This window comes from Pempheris klunzingeri, chromosome 24 (assembly GCF_042242105.1).
Source record: "Pempheris klunzingeri isolate RE-2024b chromosome 24, fPemKlu1.hap1, whole genome shotgun sequence".
In the NCBI taxonomy this organism is placed as follows: domain Eukaryota; kingdom Metazoa; phylum Chordata; class Actinopteri; order Acropomatiformes; family Pempheridae; genus Pempheris; species Pempheris klunzingeri.
Window position 1 is genome coordinate 7,854,339 of NC_092035.1, and position 20,466 is coordinate 7,874,804.

The 20,466-nt window shown below is 41.3% G+C and overlaps 1 protein-coding gene across 1 annotated transcript in view; it reads left to right on the plus strand.

The window, feature by feature from the left end:
• Positions 1–3,550: 3,550 nt before the first annotated feature.
• Positions 3,551–20,466, plus strand: part of xirp2a (xin actin binding repeat containing 2a) — a 44,316-nt gene continuing 27,400 nt past the window's right edge. The window contains exon 1 of the mRNA XM_070855451.1: positions 3,551–3,763. Within this exon, the coding sequence (XP_070711552.1) occupies positions 3,551–3,763 (213 nt within the window). The remainder of the gene's footprint in view (positions 3,764–20,466) is intronic.

Consider the following 20,466-nt stretch of genomic DNA (forward strand, 5'->3'; position numbering starts at 1 on the left):
CAAACCAACAAGCATGAATAATGTGCGGTTAGCTGTGACAGATTTTCCTGGCTGGAGTCTTCAACAGTTTTTCTAGCTGAATATATGAGTCAGGACTGTGAGAGGTTGATTTATTTCTTTTGTATTTCCAGACTTTTTCTTGGGAACCAGAAGGACCTTTTGGCTCTGTTAATAGAAACCATATTAAACCATATTAAGTGGGGGTATTTACCGACTTACTTGCATTTCATGATGGTTTACTGGAATGTTTGGCATCTGTGTGTACGCGTACCTCTTTCTGACACTGTAGACAAAATAAAATGAGAATTGCTACTTCCATCTAATCTTATCAGAGGGATCACATTTCAGCCTGTCCTCTAAATAAAGTCGTTTGGAGCTCTTGGCCAGGGATTCAACATGGGAGCAAACACAGAGCCTGCAACATATTTTATTTAATAGAAGCAGACAGTGTTTTTACCCTGGTGAACCTTTACCAGAAAGTCTGTCTGAATCCCCACAAGGGCTGAAATATTGTCTTGTTGTATTAAAGAAAAGCTGCTCTGGAGCCTCGCGTGAAGAGGCATTATGTTTGCTCTCACATTGAATTCAACTCAGACCTGCTCTTAAAACAGCATGTGTGTTTTTATACTTCCACTATAAATCAAGATGCATATCACAGAAAATCCTCTGAACTCCATTAGTCCTTAACGTCCAATCTTCTCACAAAATCGACCTTTTTCACACGCTGAAATGAAATAACGTTGGGAAAAACTGCTCATAGAAATTCAGAATGGCACAATCAGACATAAAATTACATTTGTGTTTTATCTTCCATGTATGTGTGCGTAACTGCTGTAAGATGAGTGGCTTCAGTGGACACAGGATCCAGCTGAAAGTGACACACATACCTTTGGTCCTCTCTGAATAATGTATTTGCCGCTGGTATAAATGGAGTGATAGTGTGTCCTCCAAAGTACTATCAGATCCATATATCATGACCGTTCACTCATTAAGACTGGATTATCTGGATTACTTCTCAACTCCTTTCTCTCTCTCTCTTTCTGTACTGTTCTTTTGGGGCTCTGACTGACTGTTTCAGTGCTGTCACTGTATGTACGTGATCCTGTAACTAAGCTGTCAATCTCAATCCTGACACACACACACCCCCCCGCTCCTCTCTCCCAGCTCACGTGGGTATAACTGGGTGAACTCGACAACAGCACTTTAAGCATGACAGGATGTGAGAGGAACAGCCGAAGTGTGAGTCACAGAGGAAGCCGAGTTAACGTGTTAATGTGTTAATTTCCCTCTTCATGCCACTGCAGGAAAATACTCCCTGCGAGGCTGATGAAAAATTAACAATACATCCACCGCCGTGGATGCAGGGGAGGCCAGCAGGGTTAGTTGTTGTGGGTCTTCCTTGATTTGTTCAGGAATAATGAGCTTTTCCTACCCACCCTAAACCTGGTGTTAAAGAGAGGATGGGTGAGGCAAAAAGCTGCTAATCTGTTTCCTGGAGGCCTGCAGAGGTTCATGCACGACCAGTTGATCAAGCAGTGCAGCAGATTTGATTATTGCCAGCTTTCAATCCTTGTCTTTTGTTGATGCTGGATATACTTCCTGAGTTTTTGTGGTCCAACAATCCTTAATGCTGTAAAATCAGCCATTTATTTTCCTTTGAATATCTTTTTCTTTAATTTGGACTTTATTATGAAAACCAATATGTAGAAAATGACCATAAACTACTCTTATTACACCAATGAGAAAATATCACATTTTTCATATTAAGTGTTGACCAGGGTACTTAAACACTGTAATCTAAGTCTCTACATATTACTCAATTAAAAGGTAATTACATTATCCAATTTCGCAATTAACATAGAAAGTAATTTGTTACATTATCTGCTACAGTACTTATTACTTATTTCAGCTCTGTTGAAGATGCCTTTAAACCACCCCACAGCTTGAGGCCCCACAAGTCACATAGTGTGTGTTTAACACTGGCACACACAGAAAATGAGACGTTAAGGTTTAACAAGGAGGCTGCCTACAGGGCTTCTCTTACCATTGACAGCTAACCTCAGTACCATCTTAATGCTCACCACTGGCTAATGTTAGCAAACCAGCTGATTAAGAAGAAGAAGCCAGCTAACCTCCAGTTCCTGCATCACACTAACATGCCCCAATAAACATCAGCCTCCTATCGAACTACAGTTAAAGTGCCAAGTGATGCAACACTGCTGTAACATAATGATTCAATTTCAAATTGTTATTCCTTACTGAAAAAACTAATCCCTACTGCCTTAATAATGTATCACTGCCAAACTGTGTTTACCAGAAACGGACTGTTGTGTCTAATGCAACCTCACATCAACCTTCAATAGGACATGCAGCACACACACGTGTGTGAAAGTGTGTGTCAGTAGTGGAATAAGTATTACAAGTAGAAGTCCTGCATTTTAGTCTTTAAAGTACAGAAGTATTATCAGATACATTTCACAGAAGACATTTTGACTTGTGTAGGTTTGAAAAGCACAGGTGTAACTTCTCATATGACAGTGAGTCAGCATGCATAATATCAGTTTTATCATTTCTTTCTGCTCGTCTCCCTGGAGCGCTCTCTACTGCTCTGCTTCCTTCCCCCTGCCATTTTTCTTCACCGCTGCACACCATTTAGCTCAATAGAGATTTAAAGATGAGAGAAAATAACTTTTTGATTATTATTATTTGGGACTCATTAACGTGGAAGCAACATTTTAATGTCAGGGATGGTCATGGTAGCCTGTTGCTTGGCTTAATTTATAATCATTAACTATATTTTATAAGTGAACATGTGCTTTGTGCGTACAATCCTAATTTTTAAAGTAGCTAGTAATTATAGCTGTCAAACAAATGAGCTGGAGAAAAAAGTACATTTCCTTTTAAATAGCATTAAATGGAAATGGTCGAGTTAAGTACAATTACCTAGTTTATACTTATATTAAGTAAGAATATACAGTAAGTATATTATAGGATAGGATATCAGTTTTAAACCATGTTCATTAGCATTTATCAAAAATCTAGGAAAAGACGTTAAGCAACAAGGTGATAAACAATGTTAAGTATGTTTTCTGACTGTCATAGAGGACCCTTAAAGAATCAGTAAAACTTTCTCCTTCTTCCTCTGGCATCCACTCTTTCTTCCTCCTTCCCTTCCCTTTTGCCTGCTCTCACAACTCCTATGTCAGTTTGCTTTTCTGGGCCCTCATGTGAGTTTACATAGGCTTCTGTGTGTGTGTATGAGTAATTACAGGGCAGGGGAGAGAGGAAAAAACTTCCCCTGTGAACTTTTTCTCTTCTCCTCCTCTTCCCTCCAGCCACTCGCTGTGCCTGTGCAGCCCGGAGAGCCTCCCAGACTGAGAAGAACCCCAGGAACTGCATCTCCATCTCCACTCCTCGAGCTCTCTTAACTCCTTCTGTCTCTCCTTCACTTCCTCACCCCTCCTGACTCACCTCACACAATAGACTTCCCTTCTAAGCACCAGCCTGAAGGGAAAAGCAGAGAGGGGGGGGATACGGTTTCTCTACAACAATGGAAATTCAATCAGGAAATGGAGAGGAGGTGGAGAGAGCAGTGTCGGCGACCTCGGGCTTCGTTTCCCGTAGTCCCTCTGGGTCGCAGGTAGAGGCATCAGACGATCCAGTACTGAGAGAGGACCTGCAGGCTGCTAAGAGGATTGAGAGGTTTGACATCCCACTTGATAGCCTGAAGAGGATGTTTGAGTCGCCTGCTGTGGCAAACACTGTAAGTACCGCCACTGTCCACTTTTATTTCTATGCTTTGGTGTGAGCTGTACTCTGTTTTGAGCAGTGAAAGTCCACTTTTCTCCAGGTAAATTGAGTGTTACATAACTGCCATGCCTTGCACTGAATGTGTCAGCTAGATGGATGGGCTTCATGCAAGCTGCATTTCAATAAATCAGAAAGCTTTTACAACCTTCAAAGAAACTTGAATTACAAAGTCAGTAGCGGTGACACGACTGTGAGGTCATGCACAGCAAGTTTCTGTTGGAAGTTGTAGTTTTCTTCTTTCTGTGATGAATGTGAGGATGACACCGGGTGACCCTACTGCTGACTTATTTTTGGACATAATGGGAAAAGCTGAAGACCAAACGGGATGTTGTTTATCTTATTTGCTTCAACGTGAATCATAATAATTCGGGGCTTTCCGTCATTTCATTGACTCTGGTGAAAAAGGCTCACAGCCTCTCTGCCAGAGAAGAGGGTGGCCTTCTCTTCTCCCTCCTGCTTTGTTTTTCCATCTCTGCTCTGAGAGGAAAATCTAAGTCTGCTGGAAGTGAAGCGGGTCATTATGAGAAAACCACCCATTTACCAAATGTCTGTTGATGGGACAAAAAGGCCCACATGACCTACTTTTTTGCTCCTGGTGTGGTTGTGACATCAAATCTCAAAATGTTCCAAGGGCAATGAGCTCAATGATGATTGGAGACCTCTCTTTTCATTGTATCCAGACTCTTAAAACAAACTTCGCAAGAGCCAGTGCATTATGGGGAACGTAGTCCCCCCCACCCAGTGCCAACTGGTGGCACAGACACACACCAGCTGCATCTGTGCATCTGTGCAAATGGGTTGCTGATATTCAACACCCTGTTATTTAAGACCTATTCCGGGGAGCTTTATGGTTAAGCTGGATTTTAAAAATAACCCTGTAATTGGTATGTCGGCTGCTGCTGGAAGCTGCGAGAGGCTTCTCCGTCAGGCCAGAGACAGAGCAGAGAGAGACGTGGATCTACTAGAATCCAATCACATCTGGATCCTGACAAGAAAACTTTTTACAGATTACTGTGGTTAATGATCCGCATCACCAAAGCTTGAGTCAAAGACGCCAACTTTGAGGTTTTTCCTTCCAGTCCAGCTGTTAATGCTTATAAAGTATAACCTTATTTTTGTCATCAGACTTGTGTGTGTGTGTGTGTGTGTGTGTGTGTGTGTGTTTGGGCTGCTGTGGTATGAGCAATAACAGTCTCCAGAGATAAGAGCTCCGCTTTGGTCTTTTTACATTCCAATGTCTCATTGGCCATTAGATACAAGTACAACTTTTGCTTACCATTAACTTTCCCAGCCTTTTGATAAACCAAGCCTCTGAGCCTTTTGTGTGCTTCACTGTTATCAGTTTCCTTTTGTTTATAGTGTTTGGCTTGTTAAAGCTGCTATAGTAAACACTTTTATGGTAACAGTGGCTCAAATGACTATTTGTAATGCATAGACTGTATAAAAGAAGTGAACGTGGCCACTGTGATGGTTTTTTGGAGCCAGAACTGACCATATTTGGAAGAGAGGGAAGAGCTAAGTAATCAGCTAACAGCTTCTTGTTTTTTGGGCACTTTTACTGTTTTAGGGTCAGTCTCACAGCTCTCATCCTTAGTGTTTTAACCTATAGCAGACAGCTGCTTTCTGTGAAAAAGCTGTAAAAAAAACCCACTGCGTTCTACATGCACAGCACCAAATTGTAGACAGACACAATCAGTGACTAACTGGTGAACAAAATGGAGCTTTTAGCAGCCAAAGAGCCACATGTTTTTCTCAGGAGACCAAAACAGAGCTGAAAAGAGAGTGAATAATAAACTCCTGGCTAATATTAATCCATATCTGCTGGATATGTAAATACAACATACAGCATACAGTATCAATGTGGTATTTACATCTTGCTGGAGGACATCCTGCAGGATGATATCATTGTTAGGTTCTTCCAGGACTGTTAGAAATCATTTTGTTTGTTTCAGACATCTGAGCCCTGATGCGACAGCAGTAGGAGTGTGGAATGATCATGGTTTAGGTGGGAATGACTATTTCATTACGTTAGGGCGCGAACATTGACTGGCAATAAGAAATAGAAAACCCTCCCACATTCAACCAATCTTCCCTCTGAGCGCTTTGTGGCTCTGCATCATTATTTCCTCCTTTACTCCATACTTCTAATGGCTGCTAGAGGGCTTGAGCGTGAACATATATCACTACTGGGCATTTTCTAAAGTGACTGATACTGTTGTTTTTCTTCAGCGGACACTCAATCTGTACTATACTAGTGTTTGTTTCTGTTTAATCTCTCTTTTTTTAATGCCTCACACCTTATATTCATGACATATTTAGCCTTCACATATAAGTATGTACGTATAAGTAGTCTCCTCATCGCAGCATGAATTGTGCAACATGATCGTTTTGGGAGAGTGGGACTTAGTAATTCACTTATCATCTTTTCTAGCTGATACTACTCAGCTTGCCACTTTGCAATCAGCACCACATTTAAGCTTTTAATTTGTTTTCTTCACCTTCCAAACTTAACACTCACTTTTTTACCCAGGGGAGAAAAAAATTATCATTTATTCATAATTTCTTTTTTGAATAACAAGCTGTCTAGCTGGTCATTGTGTCTGTATGTTGGCATCTCAACACACGCTTTATCATGGCATTGGAGCACGTGTGCATATAGCGTGTTTGTATCTTCTCTTGAAAAAAAAAAGGCCTGTAGTTAGTGTTAATGGAGCATATGGGCACTGTTCCCAGATTCCCAGAGAGAGGACAGGACTGGAGCTGGTTATAAAACATGACCTTGTCTCCAGCTCATCTGTGATGCTGAGCTTAATATTTGATGATGCGCCGTATTTTTCTTCCTGTGCCTCCACTTCAGTTATTTAAAGTGTGCGATGTCATTGAACGGCCAGTGATAACAGTGACTGATGGATTCCCAGGTGGTCGCTCAGCTATGGCCAAAATCCCGAGCAGGGGAGAGGACAGTCCAACAACCGCAGATGTGGAGTGATGCAACGGTTTATCTTGAGTGCAAAGAGCGTGTTGTTGTGAAGCAGGCCGGTCCTCGAGGGACGCTGGCTTGTGTTTACAACATCTGTCTGACCTTCTGGTCATGGCTGCACACACAAGGTAGAATACACTCACACTGATGCACATGCATGAGACAGATGAGGTGATACTGTTCTACAATGGCCTAGAATTGTCAGAAGTGCATGTGCACGTTTTGTGACTATCTTGCATGCAAATGTGCACAAAATAGGCCAGTAATCAAGAATGTTGCACTTCAGAAAGCTTTCCATTAGTCTGCACTCGCTCATTAAAATGTTTGGGCATAAATTAGTAGTTACATAATGCAAATGTGTCTACTACTCATGACCTGACTTGGCATTCATTCATGCAGTGATGGCCACTGTTGGCCAGTGGGTGGCAGTGTAGCATCTGTGTGACTAAGACAGTAAGCTGACATTAAAAACAAAGCCAGTGTGAAAACTAAGGTCTGTGAGAAGGAGGATAAATGATCTGCTCTTAATCAGGAGTTTATCACTGTGAGACAATTACTAATCACCTGGTGTTAATTGGAGTTAATTCTTAATGCCTGACGGTGTCTTAAAATGGCTTTTCTCTTGTGTTTGAGGCAATCAGATTATCAGGATTTGCATAATTGGGGAAATATCTAAATCTGAAGTGTTAGGTAAATTTAACACAACATATAAGAATTTAAATGGATTTTCATACTTTGGGATAAAGCTAGTCACACCTTTTTAACAGGATAACATGGTTAAGCAGGGGGAGGGGAGCTTTTCTTGGTGGAGGACTCGTGCTCTCTGACTCTGAATGAGGTGTCTGTATAAATTCAGACAGTTGCACAAGAGGTCTGGAATGCTGCCTCGGTTTATTTTCATAACTTGTATCATCACTGTCACACACTCGCTCATGTTTTTTTACGCGTCTAGCTGAATGCACTGCGATATACTTGTCATTTCCTTCCACAAACCATATTCTCTCCATAGAGCTTTCAGAATCTGGTCTCAACAAATGCCCTGCTTTGAAAAGGCAGTATTCGTTTTCAAAGACATTAAATGGAGCAATGCATTAGGCTTTTCACATAGTTTGTTTCCATAGATTTTTGCTTTTAAGCAAAGAGTGTGAATTTTGTCACTATGCTGCATTGAAAAATCGCACTTAAAAGTGTCAAATGATGTGGTGTAAGATATGAGAAAGCTTTTTGGCTAATGGTGGGCCATTTTCCCCAAATAAAAAAAAAGAGATCCATCAATATACACTAACATTCTTAAATGCACTTAATTAAATGTTGAATAAACTAAAAGCCACAATGTGTCTGCAAGAAATTGATCCAGACTTGATGAGGACACCGGCGTCCTCATCAAGTCCATTGAGCTCGTAAAAATTCCATTAACTTTTACCGGGCCTCTCTTTCGTCTCAGTTTCGCAGATTCAAATCTTTTAATGGAGCTGGCAGCGGAGCTGTGTGTGTGACGCACAGCTAGTCTGTTGTGTGATGATGACTTGTTGCTCGCAGCCTTGGCTCTGAGAATAGTCGCGCTGTTATGCGGTCTGCCGAACACAGCTCTGAGACTGCCCGCTCCATCTGACTCATTCAATTTACCTCTCATTTTCCTACCCGTCGTTTGTTTTGTGTGTGGATTTGGGAAATTGAAACATACATAAAAGTCTGCTCTGTATTGCTGTCAATACTTGTTAAGACAGCCCTTTTCTTACCAGAGGAATTCAGACGGTATGTGCATACTTACTCCAACATGATAATCCATCCCCAAAGCTGGGTAATGAATGCATATCTCCGGGCCTACAGATACAGATTGTTGTTGTGTGACTCAGATTGTCTTTTCTCTAACGCAGTTTGACACCCACAACCCGACAACAGCATATGTGTTCAACAATTAGCCAAAGACCTCAAGGCCTACTCTCTCAATCATTTATCATGGAAAGATGTGATTGTGACAGCAGCACCACGCCATCTCTCATCTCTGCCATTCATTGTTGCCATAGCAAAAGAAAAGAAAAGAGGAAGCGACCTCGAATCGGTTTCTAATGCAAATGTTTTTGGCTGTGTGTCATGACCGAAAGCTCAATCACTGAAGCTTGTGCAGAGAAAAACAGAGCAAGGAGCCACAGGGAAAAACAAGGCTAAGAGCAGCGCCAGCAGTGTTGGGTGCTGCTTGCTTTTAAATTCTCGGCCCTTTTCTCTTTGCAAATTAAAGTCTGTGAGAAACTGCACACCATTGTTAACCTTCTGAATGGTAACATTTTGGCAGCATGCTCATGTGCTCTACACTGATGGTAGAAACTGGTCCCATTTGTCTCATTACCTGTTACAGGTGCTGGAATGATTGGGCGAAAAGCCAGGATGCTATATTATGGTGCCATGTTAGCACTGATGGATGGAAGCAGAAAACAGAAGCTTCTAGATCTAAAGACACTTTGGTGGTTTTTATATATCAAACAGTGGGAAAATCATTTGAATTTAAAGTGATAGATGAGTCCAAATTTAGGCCATCCCTGAAGTTACCATCTCCCTGGTTCCCTTGACAAAAAGCGAATGGGTTTTTTCCATTGGATGGTGGATTATCACAGAAAATTAGCTCTGTGGCAAACAAAAGTTTAAGTTACTTCCACAGTTTGTTCAGCATCTCCACAAAGGAGCATTCTTGAAGCATAAATGCAATTTGCATAAGTAAGAACAACACAGCCGACTTCAGCATCACCTTAGTCTCATTTAGCCACTTACAGGTAACCCCCTTTTTTGAGAATCAAAAACACTTCAAAAGTGTGGGCTATTTACATATTTTGTGTTGTTGAACAAAATAACAATATAATTGTTAGCCACAATTTCACTGCAATCCATTCAACAGCATCCTAATGGTGGTGCTAGAAAAAAGTCAGGGGATTATCAAAGTCACTGGGATTCATCCTCTGGGAACTTTGAATGCTTAAACCTAACCACCCATCCAACAGTTATTTACACATTTCAGTCTGGTACAAAGTGGTCGAGTATCCAGGCCACATATAATTGAAAGAAAGAGTCACCATGCCAGGGTGACATGAAGTTCATCCACATGCATGGGCTTGTATTACACATTTGAACAATTATAGACTTAAATCCCCAGAATATCAACCAGGCATGCAGCATGTCAGCCAATGTCGGTTGCATGATTCAGTGTATATTTGGAGAGGCTGAAAACAGAGCCGGATCTTGAGCTGCTGCAGAGTCGTCCTGTATAAATAGTGGTGCCTGGTGATGTTGGCATTGCTCACTGAACATTAAGAGCGCACGGAGCCTGATGAAAGAGACTGAAATATAATTTACATTCTGTGAGCACACAGCCATATTGTGAAAAGGAAGACTGAGAGGGTGGATGGAAGGGGAAGGCAGAGCGTAAGGAAGATGAAGATTGATAGAGAGCGATGGAGATTCAGAGTGAATCAGCAGAGGCGTTAAGCGGAGAAAATCTAAATGAAGGGCAAGTTCATATTTTAGCAGGTAAAGCAGGTCAGAGTCTGATTAACAAATTATATTCATGTTTCAATAATGATAAGCTTCATCAGGCTCCACATCAGGGCTGCGCAGACTCTCACACTGACAGTTTTCCTTCCCCTTTGCTCAATTTTCTCTTTTCCCACAACTTTTTTTTCTCCTTCAGACAAGCACACGTCTGTCAAGTTCAGTTAAGTGTGCTGATAATCAGGGGAGAAAGGCCTAGAATACAGAGTGAGGAGCACTGCAGAAACTAAATATATGACCACATATCAACTCACATACACAAGTGTTATATCTTATATATGTTCAGAAAAAACGTCCATTCGCATACATGTTCACATGAGTAAGTCACGTATGTGTTCATGTTAAATGGAAATATACATATGTAACAAATGTCCCATTCATTTATGTGCTGCATGTGAAACACACAAATGTCTAATATTGTTACATAGATGTGCGTCTATATATGTATATCTATGTTCTCTAAGGGCCACACACCTCCAGTTTGCATTAATGCCCTGTTAGTTTTTGGCAGTCAATGCATAAGAGGTGCAATAAGCTGTTAGAAATACTATTGTTTTTTTTACCTTGGGTAAGCACCTCAGTAGGAGAAAGAGCAGGCAGCAAGACAGGATGAATAATTAAAAACAAACTTTATTTCTGCACACTAATATCATTTAATTGGGAACCACAATTCGCCCAGCTGTGGTGACAAACCCAGGAGGAAGCAGGAGGAGAGAGAGTGGAAGCAGGTGGTCACTACCTTGTGACTGACCGATCAGAGGCGGGTCATGGCTCATAAGTCAGCACTGTTCGATCAGCTTGCTGCTGGTCAATAGTACAAATTTGAAATGTCAAAAAAGTCAAAGTTTACTCAAGTTAAATTAAAGGTTGAAGCTAACTGTTACCATTTGCTATAAATGCTGAACTCCTTGATGCACTCAAAGTGTTTCTAACTGAAATCCTCCTCTTTGAAAATAAGTATCCATGTTGCTACTATACCAGACCGCCCCCATGGCTTTCCTGTAACACAGCTGCCCCATGGGGAGTGCTAGTAATGCTAAAAATAGCAGCAGGTTTAGACATAACCTCTGACTACTTCTGTGAAGCTGCTATGTAACCACTAAGTGGACAGCTGAGGTTGTAAGTTTGACTGGGAAATGTTTGTCACATACAATCAACAAAAAGTTTTTCAATGTGCCCAAATTGCATTGTAGCCCCTCCCATGAGTGTATGAGCGAATGTGAAAGAAGCGTACAAGACTAGAAAACTCTAAAGATTTTATTTTAACACTGAAAATGTGTCTTTGACAGTTAAATCACTTAAAATGTCAGTTGGTACAACGCCACAAAGATAAACTATTTGGGGCAAAAACCCCAGAGATTCAGCTCCATGGACAGGACCAGTAGTTACTGAACTAACAACTGCAGGGAGAGCATGTATTTTGAGAGCAATAGGCATTTGGTTCCAATTTAATGGACATTTTTTGGACTATTACGTTTTTGTAATAATGGACTATTGGGACCATGGCCGGTCCCCCCAGCTACAACAGCTCACCTACTTGCCCTGCGAGTATCGTTTTAGACAGTTTAGACTGCACCACAGTCTAAACTGTCCAGAGTCAAAGCATTCATTAAAAAACATATTTGACCCAGTTGTTCTTCGCTCTCAGACCTAAAGGTTTAAAAGAATGTGGGAAAAAAAGAGCAGAAACCACTGCACTGTTCATCAAGCAGACATGGGAGGAGGATTTTGACAGGACAGAACCACAAACACAGCTGAGGGAAAACTCTGACTAAATGTTGCATCATGTAGACTCCCCCAGAAAAAAAAAAACACTTTCTCACCAGCACGGGATGGGATGAAAACACATCACCCAAGTTTTTATGTTTCAAAACTAGTGCCTGAGAGGAAAATGAAGCGCGAACTGTGACCAGAGCAGCAATATCCTGCATGTGCCCTCTGCTCATACATCACGACAGCCTCTTGTACTGAGAGCTTCAGTACCAAAATATCCCATCTGTTGCAGCTCTGTTTGTCTGTCACCATAAATGTGAATCATATATCCCCTTGGGCTTTTCTCTAGGTCACTATATGCCTGTCTGTCCTTTCTTCTGTTTAGTCTCTTCATTTCCTCTGCCGGTCTCTCTGTGTTGTTGTCTTCTGCCTCCCAGCTTTTCACTGTGTATGTGTTTGTTGGTTGTTGGCCTTTAGTTAATCCTGTCTGTCCCAGCTGGCCTCGGTAGAAAAACTCAAATCACTGTTACAAACCAGAGTCCACCTCCCACAGTCTCTTTCCCTACCTCTCCACTCTCTTCCTGTTGTTTATCAGGTCTTGTTGCCCAATAGGACTTTTTCTTATGTCAGATACATTGCTATTCTCTGTCTATTTTTCCCTTACACTCTATTTTACTTCAGTGTTTTTCTTGGCCTGTGGCTCATCTCTGTCTCTTCTCCCTCTCTGTTTCTGGACCGTGTCTCTTTTATGCCCATGTTTGCCTATGAGTGCTTGAAATATTGATGTGCCTCTGTTTAGTCATAATGAGGACAGTCGATAGAGGATTGAAAACCCCCAAAAAATTGTTTTCATATTTGCTGCTGGATTGCAAAAGGGAACGCTTATGGCACTTGGCGCAAACAACAACAGTGGTGAAAAGAAAGCTGCTGCCAAAGAGTCGAGGGAGGGAGAGGGAGGGAGCAGAGGGGAGGATGGCATGAAAGCTGATGACCTTCAAATGAACAATGCACGCAGTTGCATAACACTAACAAGGAAGAGGTGATAGAGGAAAGCCTCTGGTTTACCTCTGCTTCCCCGTGGCACAGTACTGGAAAATAGAATTGACTGGAATAATGACAGTATCGATGGCTCTTTTTATAAAGTGTTCCCATAGTTCAGGCTGCTTAATTTCAGCACATTATTCCTGATGAAAATGGGTTCTACTTGCATTTTCCAACAATGTGCAGCTGATTCAAGTGTTTCTCAGATCAAGGGCAGTGAACGTCACAGGAAAAGAACGGAAAATAGCACACTAAATAACTTAGTGGAAACATCAAACTGCAAGGACATCAGGCCTTGAGCCAACCTGGAGTAGTAGGTCTACATGTGTGACTGGATAATACCGTAGGTTCAATAGGTTTCAAATCTATTGCATGCTAGGACAGGAGTTGCCAGAGCCACTGTCCAAGTGCCAGAACCTATACACAACAGAATCAGACACACACAAATATATCCTGATGGAACTTAAACGTACATACATCAAGTGCAAAGAGTGCACGTACTGCAACAAACATGTGTATCAGTTAGTGGAAGTGTGTTAGCAGAATGGCTGCATGGTCGGCGATGACAGTCAGTCCACCATTTTGGTCCAGACAGAATGATCTCAACAACTATTGAACTGATTGCCATGACATTTTGTGCAGAAACTTGTGTTCTCCGCTGACTTTGATGACCCTCTGACCTTTTGTCTAGTGCCACCAGCAGGTCAGCCATTTCACAAATCCAGTCAAATATCTTACATTTTTAAGCCCTAAGTTTGCTGTAATGGTCAATTGTTCCCAGAGGATGAATCTTAATGATTTTGATCCCCAGATTTGTCCTCTAGCGCCACCATGAGACTCACATGTGTTGTTTTGAGTGAAATATCTCTTTTGGATGAATTGCCATGAAAAGTGGCACAGACATTCATGTTTCCCACACAATGAATTCTAATGATTTTGTTGATCCTTTAACTTTTTTTCGAGTGTTAGTTCTCTAGTACTTGTACTAGACACATCTAAGTTCCCATCAGCCTCAGCTCAACTATGTGCTAAATGCTAATTAGCTAATATTCATCTTCAGAGGCAAAACTACGATGGTGAATGTGATAACCATTACGCCTTAGCATTGTTAAAGGCTGTACATAAATCAGCGCTGCAGTTCTTTCCCCCCCCCTGTGGTTTATTTTATTCCTGGTTTGTCTGCACTGAGGACTTGAGGGTACAACGCTTTGCTTTTATTTGCTGCCACTCCTGTACAACACATAAAGCAGCTTCCACTTTGAGAGCTAATCCGTCACGGTAAACATGGAGCTTCAAAGAGAGACTTTACTGTTCAGTTAGATTTTTGTTTCAATGTACTCAAATGGAATGTTTCCTTTATTCTCCATCAATCGCCTGTCAGCCAGCAGACATCACTTTAGATTACTACAAAAAATTTGTAAATGTTTAACATCAAAATGATTTGGGTAAATATGAATTACATTATATGAGGATAAATAGGCTTCTTTTTGTGCAAATCAGTCTCTTTTCTCACAATAGCTGTCCCATTCGAGATGCTAATTACCTTATGTAATCAAGACAGCCTCTCACTCAGGCAATCATGCGTTCATTCACTCACCTGTTTACTCTCACAGACCAAATGATTTAGACTCAGAGGTTGAGGTATTGCAGCACTGCAACCGCCACAGCTGAATGCTGAAGCCAATGCAGGCTAATGTGCCTTAGGATGCAGTTTCTCCAAAAAAAGCAGCGAAAAGCCTCAGACTGTTTTGAATCGATGCAGCAGAGGATGAGGTATTCTGACTTTTAGCCCCGAGTATGGGTGCTTTTTCCATGCTACATTTCCTGTAATGTGACCAATAGCACTGCTGTGAAAGTTCAGTTCAAGTAGTCAGAAAAGTACCAAAAATGTGGCTTCTTGATTATAAATTCTGAATAAGAAGTTTTGAATTTAAAAAATAATGATTTATTCAGGAAACCAGAGCAAGAATCCAACAATATATCTTGCTACAAATCTGGCATGGCAAAATAGCCTAATGACATTTTCAGGAATCGTTTACCTGCACTACAAAATTCCAAGCTGAAAAGTTCCCACCATCAGGGTTAAAATATAAATGCAACATTTTGGTAAGATAGACTTTATTAACTATTCATTTCTTTTTACTTTTTTTTTTTGTTGCACAGAATGTCTTGTTTTTCTTTCAAGCTTTGGCAGCAGAAACAGCTTGACTCCACTCTGAACTGTCTTATAATATTAAAGGCTTTTTTCACAGCAGGAACTGATAACTTGAGGTGGAGTAATGCAGAGGGATGTTTTGTTGACGTATGGAGCAGATAAACAGTTGGACCGGGAGCCGCTGGTGCATCCTTTGGAAGGAATGCAGCCTGCGTCTTCTCGTGTTCTCTCTTTTTGCTTTGGTTAATTTAACAAATCTGGCATTTAAAAGTCATCACATGTGAATGTAGAAGGACATTTTAGTCTTCTCAATGAGGTGTATCCAAAACGTCCTGGTTTGTAGAACACAGCGGAAAATAACACAGAATCCTACACCCTAACTACCTACATGATTGTCATGTCTTCTCTTCTTGGGTATCACTGTCTAATACACAGAAGCATATTTAATACTTGATTTTGTTCTGGTTACTTCACTAACTTTAAGACAACCTGATTCAGTTGAACTTTGTGACTGAGGCCAACAACTGGGGAACAGACCCAAATAAGACATGTTGTGATGCTCCTGCTGAAGAGTAACGGTTTGAAATGACTGCTAAGACCTTTGGCTCACCGCTTTGAATTGTTGGAGAAGGTCAGACATGTTTAGAGAAGTAAATCCAAAGCAAATCCAAAGCAACTGTTTGCCTCCGTCCGCCCAGTGATTTGTTTACTGTTGTACAGTCTCATGAGTCATTTTTGAGAGCAGCCACTTGTACGTTATGCCAGCAAACCCATAAGGCAGCTTTCACAGCCAGAAGCACTCAGTCCAAGAGCTGTCAGAGGGATTGTGCATGTGGCTCAAGTGTATTTAAATACAGTGTCTGTGACCACATGCATGGATTCACTCGTGTATGCACCATTTGCCAACAAAGGAATCCTGTCATTTAAAATGAGGTTCCCAAACAGTCAGTCATGTGTGAGTGACTTCTTTTCTTGGCAGGCCCCTCTAGTCAAACACCAGCCAGAACTACAGTGCAAGTTCCAAAGACACATAGGCATTAAATTAAATTAAGGAGGTTTGACAACAGAGGAGCAAAGAAACAAACATGAAGAAACAGGATGGGGAGAGTCTCCCTGCGCAGGTGGATATGGAAGCTTTTACAGATCTTGGCAGCACAAAAGAGCCCCCCCATTCACCTGCAAGACAATCAGGATAACAAGCATGCCGCAGGCCAGGGTGCTGTCTCAAGACAAGAAAAGAAAGAAAATGATAGAGAGAGGATAGAGAGATAGAAAGGATAGGGAAAACAAGGCAGGAACCTGAAAGAGAAAAAGGGGAAAAGGAATAGAGAGCAATCCAAAAATAAGATAAAATCTTAAAAAGTGTTCAAGGATTACAGCCTGTTGACGTGGGCGCCCTTTCTCCTCCAAAATGTCTTATCTGATATCAAACCAGCAGACCTTATCGATTTGAAACGCTACTGCAGCTTCACCAACTCCAGCAAAAACACTCGGAGCAATTTCTGTGCTATTTGAGTAGTAAGGTGCAGGAGAGACGGATAGGAGTCTTAGTTTTGGCAAAGTGGTAACTCATATTCAAGTCATCACAAACACTGTGGGCTGTAGCTTTTATCTCTGATGTGAGGGTGGAATCAATCTGCTCATCGCTATTCCCTCAATGGTATGCTTGAAGCAAACTAGTCTGTACAAGGTGTTGACTGACCACATGTAGAGAAATGTGTCAAAGGATAACGATCCTATTTCTACTGCTGCCTCCATCACCTAATTTCTTTTGGTTTTAATTCGGGCCCAATACAATATTTTCTAGCTCACAATGACACAAACAAACTAACCAATTGATGCAGGGGTACACCAGCAACGCCCATGTTTTGAGAGGTTAGATTACTGTTTTTTTCAGTAGAGTCTGGTGGCTTTGAAGAGAGCAATATAACAGGGGTTTCTGGTTAAACAAAAAACAGTTCTATGTCCAGGGAATCATTTCCGTAATGTTTTCAGACACTTTGAATGACAATCTGAGCCTGTCAGTGTCAAAAACAAGCACTTCTAGTGGATGTACTTTGATCAGGCGCAGTTGCCCCAAAGGATTACATTGCAGCAGTTGCATTTCACGGCTGTTGGCTGAAACCATCAATTGGACCAGTTCAAAGACTTTTTGTATGTAATAATCATTTTTTAATCATTTATATTAATAATAGAAATAGAGCTCAGGCTTATCCTTTAACATTTGTCAAATCACCACAGTTAAAGGCAGTGCAAAAAGCCTGCCATCACAGTGAGGTGCAATCACACTTCAAATTACATACAAAAAGTGGCAGAAGTGGTTCTGTGAAGGTTAAAGAAGAGAATGTTGTGAAAGTGTCGACCGAGGTTGACAATCCAAAAAGTCAAGTCCAGGACTGACTCATGATTTTTCCTTTGTGAAAAATTCTGCAATGGACTCAGGTAAACCCACTTGATCCAAGTCAAGACAGTTTCACTCCTTGTAGGAAATGCTTATGTCCTTATAACTGACATTATGTTGCCAAGCTACACCATTCACTCACTTGAGTCGAGAGAACTAAAACCTTTGGACTCTATTCTTGAGTAATTGACTTATTGAGACTGACATTTTTAAACAGACGATGACGCAGGATGGGAAAGGGGGAGGACAGATGGAGAACATTTGAGTAGAGAGAGGCGGACAGCCCTCCTCAGAGACTATCTATGCACTATGGTGTGTCATTAAATTCCTACTAGTAGGAGCACCGCTTGTTAGAGGATGAAAAATGTCAACAGCTGACATAAGACAATCAGTGTAAAATGGCGAAGACCCTGCACGTGCGATGGCGAGCTCACAGTTTCCTGGATCGGTCTATGTTCTGGGGATGTCTTCCTCTAATAGCCACCAAAGTGAAGGTGGAGGGTGTCATGGTGTCACCCCCCCCAGGCTAGCAGTGCGCATATTACTCTTTCCTGTTACCATGGTTTCGCGATTACAGGTCCGACTGGCCTCTTTGTAGGCGCCTGTCACACATGAAATGGTCCCAGATGGCCAGCATTGATTTCATTAGCTGAGGATCTAGTGATTTTTTTTTTCGCAGGGATTATCTCTCACGACAGGCCAGCAACGTTTAGACAGATTTCACCAAGCACTGTCCCTTATTAACTCCGTCAGTCTGTTGGAGATATACAGGCATCCCCCGCCACTACCCTGCTCCCTCTTCCTCTTTCCTCTGTGGCAGCCAGCATGCGCCAAAGAGAACATATGGCAGGGACTCAACGCTAGATTACACTTGGTGATGGTTGCATGAGACATTGAGCTGTAGCACTGCTGCTGCTCATCCCGTTATTGTATTTCATAAAATGGATAACTGTGGTCCACCTCAAAATATCTGGTGACCTCAAAATTGGGTCTTCTTAGAGACAGTACCTGTCACCAATAAGATGTTTTTTGAATCAACTGATGTGATACGGATCACGGATTAGTTCCCCTTCTTAAAATCAGAACATACAGCTCCCAGATAATGAACCCAGTAAACACCAATCCTTTTTCCTCATGCGTTCACACATAGGCTTGCTACGCAAAATAACAATTTGAAAATTAACACAATGTCCCGTTTTAATGCACTGCAACCTTTTTCTTTAACTAGTGGTGCTGCACTCCCTGAAGCTCCATCTGTGCCCTTGACCAGCTTTGTAAAGAGGTTCATTGGTGTCAGCAGAATTATAGCACATTATCAATCTCTCCGTGCAGACTGGCTGTGTTTTTCTGGCTTTTGAGAACTGCCGTTGTATGGCCTTTATGCCAATATTGTGAATAACTATGGACCAATTTCCAAGTCAATGTATTTTTGAAAAAGTTCACTCTCAACACTCAAATTTTACTGGCTCCAATTTTAATTTCAGTCATGGTTCAATGCCAAACATAGCTCTGAGATGGGTCTTCTCAAAGAGGGTAATGACATTTCAAATGACAAGCCAGACATAATGAATTTTGGTATTTTTTAGCTCAACGCTGCATTTCATATGGTCAGTTACTGAAAGAACATATTTAAAATCCTTGGAAAGCTCTCTTCTTAAAAGAGTAAACATCATGCCAGAAGACAAGCCTGTATATCTATTCTGAACAGCTACACATTTCAAGTTAGAGAAAAAAGCCTATTTAATGGACAAGGTTGAAATACAATAAACTATACAAATGCAAAAAGCGTCGCACAATATCTAATCCAACCTGCAAGGCAGTTATGATGTTTTACTTCGTTGTGAATACAAAAAGTGTTGTGTGAAGAGTTCAAGAGAGTTCAAACCCTGCATACTTTTTCACCTTGTTAGGCAATGACATACTACTGTACATTATTGCTTCACCCTGATGACTTCGGCACTGTTCACAACCTTGACCATTACATTTCTGATGACAGTGAATTGTGATCTCAAAACTTGCTCTGTTAGCTTTTAGAATGACGTCCACGTGACGTCCAGAATGCCCTGGTGTGTTTGTTGGCCACATCTGGGCCTTGTATTTGAAGCACAATACAACACAATACATAGCACTTACGGTAGTGTATGTGCATGCAGCCAATCCCTCAATTAGATTCAGTGCCATCTGCTGTGATGCAACTGAAAAATATCTATGAATGTGTAGAGGAAATCTTTCAAAATGTGTCCACACCCACATACCACATGTACTAGATGCATAATTTACATACAGACATTGGCTTTAAGTGAATTGAAAACAAACCCATCAGACAAGCAAAGAGAGATAAATGTTTGAATCCCTTTAATGGCCTTCATTCACTGCCTTTCACCTCTATAACCAGCTATAATGAAGTCAGACCACCACAAACTCACACACACACACACACATTTTTCACACACTGGCCTGTAAAACATCCTTAACACTCGTGCACTTAATCATCCCCTGAGCTAAGTAGCCCTCCGTTGTGGACAAAATACCCTGTTTAATATCAGCAGTCAGACACACAGCACTGGGGAGCTGTGGTTAGCAGCCCATTTGGACAGTGTGCTTTTGCTCCTCTCAGCTCACTGATTTGAGCTTCATTCGATGTGAGTTCTACTTCTGCAAGAGAGAGAGAGAGAGAATGACAGTGACAGGAAGGGAGAGATCATTTTACATCCATAGTGTGTGAGTGTGTGTGTTTGTGTGTAATATTGTAGGAAAGTATGCAAATTACTACGCAAGATTTGCTAAATGGGATTTTTGAGGACAATGTTTTGTCCTTTGGTGCAT